This window comes from Rhinopithecus bieti, unplaced genomic scaffold (assembly GCF_001698545.2).
Source record: "Rhinopithecus bieti isolate Rb0 unplaced genomic scaffold, ASM169854v2 scaffold_7673, whole genome shotgun sequence".
NCBI lineage: Eukaryota > Metazoa > Chordata > Mammalia > Primates > Cercopithecidae > Rhinopithecus > Rhinopithecus bieti.
Genome location: NW_016806375.1, coordinates 7,391,619 through 7,401,179, shown reverse-complemented (window position 1 = coordinate 7,401,179; position 9,561 = coordinate 7,391,619). Strand labels below are relative to the sequence as shown.

General features: G+C 39.7%; 1 protein-coding gene across 3 annotated transcripts in view; it reads right to left on the bottom strand.

Annotated features, from left to right (window-relative positions):
- HTR4 (5-hydroxytryptamine receptor 4) overlaps window positions 1–9,561 on the bottom strand; it is a 161,247-nt gene that overhangs the window by 54,811 nt on the left and 96,875 nt on the right. For all 3 annotated transcript variants that reach the window (XM_017875841.1, XM_017875840.1, XM_017875839.1), the window contains 2 exons: window positions 9,358–9,483; window positions 7,886–8,086 (listed from right to left, as the gene is read on the bottom strand). In XM_017875841.1, the coding sequence (XP_017731330.1) occupies window positions 7,886–8,086; window positions 9,358–9,483 (327 nt within the window). The remainder of the gene's footprint in view (window positions 1–7,885; window positions 8,087–9,357; window positions 9,484–9,561) is intronic.

Here is a 9,561-nt window from a genome sequence, read left to right as displayed (position 1 = left end):
TAAAATGTTTAAAAGGTATTTATAAAAGAATAGATGTGATTTGGCATCCAGCTGATCATGGGAAATAAGTAAAAGATTACCTCAAAAAATTGTGTTTCAGTGGCTGAAAGATGACTAATAGATTCACCTTCAATGTACAACATGGAAGAGGATATAGTACTAGTTTACGACAAAAATGTCTACTTGAAGCACACTGAGGTTTGAGAAAACAGAAAGATGTTTAAGGCAAGATGCTGAGCAGACAGACAGAGATAGAACCCCAGAGCCCAGGGTGTGAGAGCGGTGAGGGAGAGACAAGAGCAGAGGTGCAGGTGAAGCCACGGGATAAATGAGGTTTCCAAAGGAAAGAGGGGACATACTCAGGGCTGGAAGGCTAAGGATCTAACCTTCAAGGGCACTCAGCTATGAGTCAGAAAGAACCAGATGACTATCAGTGTCTGGGAAGGCCCTCGCTACAGCCTCTAGGAATTTGCATTGAGAGAGGAAAACAATAATGGAATAGTCCTTGTGGCTAACATTAATTGAACGCTTACCAAGTACCATGCACTGGTCTATGTATTATTCAGTTTATTAACTGAATAAGAAACACTCAGTTATTTATTCCTCACAAGTCATAAAAGAGAAGGGGAAAGATTTTCTATTAATAACACAAATTTTACAGATAAGACAAAGTCCAGAAAACCTTTCTCACTTCTCCAAGGTCAAACACTTGACAACCAGTCAAGCTGTGACTGAACCTAAGCAGCCTAGCACCTTGGGTCTCATTCTTAACCATTTTCTATATTGAGAGTTCTGTGAGGACAGAGAAACTAATCCCAGAGTCATATCAAACAACCAAAAGTCACATTTCAGCATTCTATGCTCAGCCAAACATATATGGAACAGCTATTACCGTCCAGAAAGAAAAACACATGAATAGATGACATAAGGCCTACTCTCAAGAAGTTTATATTCTAGAACAAGGCAGACAAATCAAGCAATTATTGAGACGCACATACTAAGAACCTTATATTAACCACGATGCTTAGATTCAATACTCCATGGGAGCTCAGAGGAAGAAATGACAAATTTTTATGAATGAAGCCCAGTCAATCATTGGAGAAGGTAACACATGTTATCTGAGTATTGAAGAAAGGTGGATGGTTGCCAGAAAAATAAAAGAAACCCAAAGCACAGGTAGCAACATGCAGGTATAAGGAAACATATCACATTCAGGGAATGAAAACAGATCACTCATGGGGAGGAGTTGAGGTAGCAAAATCAGACTGAGAATACATTGGAAAAGCAGTAAAAGCCAAGCTAAGAATTTAGTTTTTAGTTAACAAGGGCTTTCCTGGGGATTTTCACATGTGTTTTCAGGAGCAGCCACTCCCCAGGCCTCACCAACTTCCCTGTCCCCTACTGATATCCACAGCACCTACAGGTCCCGGCAGCAGCATCACTTCCTCAGGAGCCTACCCTGCTTTGAAGATTGCAACTTAGCAGACTCCAATGTTTTTTTTTTTTTCTTCTCCTTATAGTACTCAATGGTCACCAATTTTACTGTAATTATCTGTTTACTCTCTGTATTCCCAACTAGACAAAAGTTCCATGATTCAGAGCTTTTCTGATCATTCACCACTGTATTTACAATGTCCAGAACAACTCATAGTAATTAGTAAGCACTCCATAAATGTTTGATGAAATGAATATAAAAATAACAGTTCATACCCTCTGGCATGAAATTTGACCAACAAATATTATTATGTACGAAGCCTCAACCTGCCCTAAAAGGGTATGTGAGAAGGAGAAACTTTTAATATAATTTCCTTGTGAAATGCATTTCAATCCTATTGGGAAAACAAATGTAATTGTGTGACACAGTTCACAATGACAGACACTTTTCATTTACACATTCCAAAACTGAATTATACTCCGGGGAGATGATTAAGAAATGCAAACACATTTATCTCCAGCACAAGATTAAACATGCAACCTTGAAGTAAGAATCGTATGTTTTACAAGTAAACCTGTTTAAAAGAGGATCTGAGACTAAGAAACTGTTGGAGAATTTTGCAGACAAAACACATCACATTTTCGAGCTGTGCAGAGGAAGGGTGACAATTCAGCTGGATGTATCTAAAAGAGAATTTTGCAATACTATGGAGAATGCTGTCTTCAATGAAGTGAAACTGACTTTTTTTTAAAAAGGGAATTACATTTTATGCTAAGTGAAGGACAAAGTATAACATGTTCAGAGAAAGGGGATAAAAATGGTTAAAAGTCTGAAAAGTATGGCTTATGAGGCCAGCAGAAGGATCTAGAAATATTTGGCTTAATATAGGGAGGACTTGGGGATGATATACCTCTGTTTTGCTGTGGAGGCTCCATAAAGATACCTGTAGGGTCTGGCCAGCCTAAAGGCAATTGGTATCTCCTCTTCTTGTCTGCCCAACACCCATCTTTCCAGTGGGAACTGCCTTTCCTTCACACCACTTGCTTTTGGTAAAGCTGAGAGTCATGATGCCTGACCTCTGCCCAGTAACAAGGATGTGTCATCTCCACACCACAGTGACTGGTTAAGTGAAGAGTGTTTGACTCAAGCAAAGCCATCAAAAGTTCTTCCATGAAAAACAGCACTTAGGTTTCTCTTCCTATGGACTTGCATGTTAAGGATGGTTTAAGATTTGTTGCCTGTGACTATTTTCTTTCCTGGGGAAGAACCCAGCCTAAGAAAAAATCTAACAAGAAACCAGAGCTGGTGGACAGCATAGAGACAAAGAGGGACAGATAGAAAGAGAGGGATAGACATAGAGAAACAGAGAGGGAGGTAAACAGGGTGAATGAGAAGGCAAGATGGAGACAAAGAGGAGGGAGAAACAGAGAGGGGCAAACTTAGACTAAATGACATTGTTCAAATCCTTATAGAGAGCCATGTCTGAAGCCAGACTTTTCAGTTATTTGAACAATCAATTTATTATCTGCTGCATGCTGCTGAAAAAAACATTGCTAATAGATCATCCAATAAGCAAGTTGGTAAAAACATTACATTCAGGTAATTCAATGGCATATATACAGTACAAGCCCTCTTCAAGGGCGTACTTAAATCATAAACTCAAAATATATTCAAATAAGTCTGCTTATTACATATGAAATCACTGGCATTTACAGGCAGTTGCTATTTACCGTGGTTACCTCAGGTTATGCAGCTGTGGAAGTGGATATTGAAAGAACTGGGGACATTTTTAGTTTTACTTGTGAACTGATGGCCTTTTTTTTGCAATGCTCAGATATTATTAATATTGTGACTTAAAAAATCTGTAAGAATTAGAAAAGAATTTGATTGTTAGAAAAAATCAAATACAAGCTTGTGAACAGGGAGGAGGTTAACCAAGATTAATGTGGGAGTGATGCACCCATAAGAGATGGTGAGGGCTCCCTTGAGGGAGAAGTGATTGTGCTTGGTGAGAAAGCAGAGAGAACACACTGGTCAGGAAGATTTCCATGCTCCCTGGCTTGTTCTGACCTCAGAGGGAACTCCCAGCCCCGAAGCAGAATGTTCTCGGAGAACTGAGGAATGCGCCATTCTAGCAACATTTTCAGCTAAAAGGCTATTGTGGAGGGACTTGGATTTGAGAAGGTTACCTTCTAGCAAAGGGAAAATTGAAGTTTAAAATGTATATTACAGAAATTAGTAAAAGTGAAGGCTCCCAACCCCAATTCAACTGACCATCCACTCTGGCCAGCACTACACCCTATGCCCTACCCCTCAAATAACCAACTGTTAATGGTTTGGTGAAAATTCATTCATGTTCTTTCTTTTTCATTCTCAGTCTCTCTCTCTTTCTCTCTCTCTCTCTCCACACACACTCATGTAAACCCAGATACATGAATCTCTATATTTGTTTTATAAAAGTGGAATTATGCTAAGCATTAGAGTCTGTCACTTACTTCTTTTTCCCCCAACATAATACAACAGTGATATCTTTCTAGGACAACACGAGTCATCATTTCTCATGGTTTTCAATGGCTGTCTTATATTTCACTTTTAAAACTAGTACTCTGTTATGACTACTTGGTTAGTTTTTACTCACCACAGAACTTTAGATCTTAAAAAATCAACTGTACTGTAAAGCTTTTAAAGCAGTTTTTGATCTCCTATACCCATACTAGATGGTGCATTTATTTTAATTATACTTTGGAAATTATTTTTAAGGAGGCAATAAATTTTTATTAACATAATTCAATTCTGAAAGCACCAGGAAGCACAGTGAGCTAAGAATGGGAGTTGGGAAAATGCATTTTGTAATACTAAAGGAGTTCTACATTTTGCTTTGATCCAGGAGTCTGCCATTTGAGAGGAGTTACAAATCAAAGTGAGTCTTCTTGCTCAAAGGAACTACCCCTTATGACTGATCCCAGAACACTTGTAGCAGCTCTAGAGAGGAGGACATGGCATACTGCCAGGAATAACATGGTTAACAAGGGTGTCACATCTCATTGAGACATTCACTCTGTGCTTCGGCCCAGCCCAGCTGAACCAAACTGTTAGCATGGGAAGAACACAGCAAAACAGACACTAGATGATAAATAAAACCATACTCTTCCAGGCTAAAACATTGCCCTGCAATGTTCAGGATGGACCCTCCAGCACTATGAGAGAACACTCTGGGGACAGGGAAAGCTGGAGACAAGCTGGAGGCAAGATCCCCAAGCTCCCCAAGGAAAATAAAACAAAAGAAACCCCATCTGATATCTTAGTTATGGTATTGGAGTTGTTGACATCCACCGTCAGAGAAAGAAATGGAATTATTGGCATAACTTTCACAAAGAGCATGTGCTGACCACTCCATTTGTTCAGTCCTGTTTGCCAAATACCTAAATAAGTATTTATGCAATGACTGGTTAATTGTCAACCTCCTCATAACAATGCAAGTTCTTTGAGGGCAAGGACCTTGCTCAAAGTTCGTTGCTTTGAGCTTCCTCCCATTGGAATAGAAAGGCATTTCAGAAGAAAGTATAGACTTGATTTTAACTATAATTACACTGAGTTCTACAAAGGAGAAAAATGGTTTTGATGGAGTCAGCGAAGACTTCTGCAAAGAAGAGAAGATTTAGCTAAAATCTGAAAGCCATGCAGGAGAGGAGGGGCAGAGGAGCTTTCCAGGCAGAGGGAAAAACCAAGGCCACAGGTGACTGAGCAGAGAGGCCTGGAGAACTAGAAAGAAGGCCAAGGTGACTCCAGCCTGGGGGTGAGGTTAGGAAGAGGGTGAAGGGAAGCTGGGGACATGGACAGCAAACAGAGGATGAAAAACCCTGTATGAGTCTGGTCTTGATCTTCAGTACAATGAATAGCCACTGAAGGATTTTAAGCAAAGTAGCAACAGTATCAGAGCGGCATTTTAAAAAGATGACTATTTGATCTTGTGAGTGACAAGTAGATGGGGAGGGAATAAAACATATTTGGAGGGAATAATTAGGAAAGTGTTGAGTGGTTATTCAAGAAATGATATTACTTTGGACAAATGATAGAGAGATATAGACTAGGATCTCTTTAGGAAAGAAAATGAGCAGGACTTCTCATTATTTAAATGTAGGAGATGAGGAAAGACTTCTCTTAGAATAACTACCTGGTTTCTAGATGATGCAGCTGTTGGAGCAGCTATTCACTGAGGAGGTGCAAGTTTGATGAGAAAGAGCATGAGTTGTACAGCTAGTTACAAGAAACTGACATTAACAACAATATCCACTAACATGGAGTACTATGACAAGCTGGGCCAAAGTGATGCCTTAAATGGATTATCCAATTTATACCTAACTGCAGTCATACAAAATAGGTGCTACCTCCCCAAGTTTTAGAGACAAGAAAGGCTTACACTCAGAAAGGCTTAATCACTTATTGCCATTCTCAGAACTAAACATTTTAAAAGCTGGGATTTGAACTCAAATCTCTTCAATTCTAAAGCAGATGGTTCTTAATGACCAATTCATCCTGTTTCATGATAACTCACAGCTACTCAGGAAAATTTTTCTGATTTGGAAAGTATGTAAGCATAAATCTGAAGCCAAACCTTTCTAGGAAACCTCTAGACCTTCTCTCAAGGCAGCACAAAGCAAACTCTCCACATCGGACAGTTGATTCTACACTTTCTCCCACTTTTTTTTTCCTGGCTGACTGGCTCTTTTTCTTACTCTTGCTTTTACCCAGGCCTTGAGATTACCTCAGTTGCCCCCATTTCCCCTGCCTAGCCTTCTCCAAATTCCTGTAGTACTTTCAGTCTCACTACTCATTTTTAACAATGATCATGTGCAGGTTACCCAGCAGGATTTCCATAGATGTTCTACTTCCTTACATTGTATTTCCTATAATAAGAACTTTCATACAGTGTATCCTGACTGTCTTTAAAAGTCTTTCATGTCCTGAAGTCAGATTGTTGTAAACAAGCTAATAAACACAAATTTCCAACTATTACATGCCATGGGTCTGGTTGCTTGCCATCAGTTCAGTTTTACCAGAGTCATTATCTCTAGCTATAGAGTGGAGTCTCATTATACATGCATTTAACTTAAGCATATCCAACTATATGTTCTTGACGGAGCAAAAGAGAAAGCAATTTAAATAGAGCAGGCCATTATGCCTGCCATTCCAATCAATGCACATATGTCCCATGAAATAGGAGATGAACCTGCTGTCCCCTCAACTGGTTTCAGTCTCTAAGTACCTCCCCCAGTGTGATTAATTCTCTGGAAAGACTGTGATGTTAGCATTTAAAAGTCTGTATGTTAGATATACCACAATCTCTAGTTTCAGTCAACTACTTTTCCTAGTCATCAATTCAGAAAAACAGTGATTGTCTGGGCACGATAGCTCACATCTGTAACCCCAGCACTTTGGGAGGCTGAAGTCTGAGGATAACTTGAGCACAGTAGTTCAAGAGCAACCTAGTTGCGTAACATAGTAAGACTTATAGTAAGAATAAATAAAAATAAATTTTAAAAAAGTGATCTATCCCAAGACTGGAGGAAAACTTGGGTTTGTTGGACTGCTCAAGAGACAGTAAGAAATCATTGTCACTGGTAATTCTGATTACGTGTGATTTGCACCCCACATTTTTCTGAAAGCTAACCCCTAAGATACGACTGCATTGATAACAGCATATGTTTGTGTAATCATCTGACTTTAGATTGCATTCTACCTTTATGATGAAATGTAAATTAGCAGGAATTGGAAAATGAATAGTGATGATACAAGTGATAAATACATAAATCTGTGACAAATGAGGCAAAGATGGAAATCATTAGGTCTCTTGAAGTCAAATATGAAGAAAGAGAATAAAATTATGCAACAAGAATGAAATTCTAGACCTGGGTCTGAAAAATATAAAATTATTGGGAAGTTTATTATCATCTGTAACTTTCTGGAAAAGTCTCCACAATTCATGCACATACATAAATACGTATATCAAATTATTACAGAAATATATTTTCAAGAAAAGGTTATGTTCAAAGATAGGGCATTTTCATTCTGAACCACCCCTGCTGCCCTCTGGGAAGATGTACTCATTCGTGATGCTCAGCTCTTTGGAATTTTGTTCATGCCATTAGTATAAAATTTAGAACTCTACAGTAAACTTGATTGCTGACATCTATTGCTATTTGGATTACAAACTCCTTGCACCCAGGTCCTAGGTCTTACTAATTCGTACATCTACAGTGCCCCAGAGAGGGCCTGACTAAAAAGGGGGCCTCTGCAAACGCTGTAGAGTGACTGTATAACTGAATTACCAAATTTACCTCTCTGAGATTAATTTCTTTTAATGAATAAGAAAAGGCAGACACTGCCCAATATCCATCAAGTCATTGTCTCCAACATGGAGCTCCACTGTGCACATTGTTCTGTCCTTACCTATCCAGGGAAATGCAGCACAGGTGAAAAATCGATGCTGTTGTGAGCAGGACGTCCAGAGATGTCCGAACAAGACAAAACATCTCCCCATAAATCCAGATGTCTTGAACCAGCTCAATGGCACCAAAGGGCATCACCAGCACCGAAACCAGCAGATCCGCAAAAGCAAGAGATACAATGAAATAATTTGTTTTTATTTTCCTGTGAGTGAAAAAAATGTAAGAGAGGAGGCAGGGGGAGGGATGAAGGGAAAAAGGGGAGGGAGAAGAGATCAAGAGAAAAAACAGGGAAAAGGGAAACAAAGAAAGAAGAAAAGAAGGGAGGGGTAAAGAGGAAAGAAAAAGTCACATGCTTAGCGTATTCCGTGAGATTCAGTTTCCCCTTCTGTAACATGGCTGAGAAGACCCAGCAATGGTCCAGCCTCTCCTGACTTCTCCAGACCTACCTTATACCAAAACCTCTTTTTCCTCCCCTTTCTGGCCACCCTGCGCTAATCTGAGTTCCCCTGCACATACAGGTCCCTTTTGAGGGCCAATGCAGATGCTCTCTCTTCCAAGGGTTCCCTAGTTAATCCCACCCACCCATCAGCCCTTGGTTGGGCATTCTCAGGAAACTCTCCCAAGGTGTGCCCTGTGACTGTAGAGACAGTCCACCATTTCACACTAGTAGACTGGCTACTGTGTACTCACATGTGTAACACTGGTCAGAATTGCGCTTTTACACTTTATTTGCATCATCATTAGATGTGTGCATGTCTTACTTAGAGAGGAGCTGCTTCATTACACCCTTTTATGGCCCAGAGGCTCTCATCCCAGGCTGTACACTAGAATCATTTGATGCATTTTAATAAATATTGATGCTGAGGTCTCACTCCAGATCAGTTAGTTCAGGCACCCTGGGGAGTTAACACCTCTCCCCTCAAAGATTACCAGATAAAATACAAGACGGCTGATTAGATTTGAATTTTAGCAATAAGTAAAACTTTTTGAATATAACTATGTCCAAAATACTACATGAGACATACTGATACCCCACAATGATAGTTTTTAAAAGTGCTTCAGGTGGTTCTAATTGCAGCCAAGTTTGGGCCTGATGAAGTAGAAGTCCAAAAAACACAGGTTTAATTTCTAGATCTGTCCCTTTTCAGTCACATCTTCCCTAAACCATTAATAAAATGGGGAGGTTAGATTATATGTGCTCTCAACAATTGTATATATAGTGATCACAACTATAAACACATTTGACAAAGAAACAAATGATAGGATGGAAATACACTGAAGTGTTTACACTGGTTGTATTAGAGTTGTAGGATTAATTGCAGTCCCTTTATCATTCCTTTTATTTTTAAAATATTGTTCCCATCAATGCTTTCTTTCTTAATTACAAATTAAAATGGAAATGTTCACACCCAACTCTCCAGGGACGGCTCAGAACTCCCATGTTTCCTCAAAAGGTTCCCTCCTGCTGCTCACCTGAGCTGCCTGTCCCAGCACACAGCCACCATCACCAGCAGGTTCCCCAAGATGGCCATCAGGATAACCGCCGAGAGAAACGTGAGCAGCACGACCTTCTCCACTGACCCGAAACCCTCCTTGGAACTGAAAGACACACACGAGCACAAATAATTGAATGAAACTCTGGGACACAGGAAAGAAAATTTATCTTTTCATCATTGA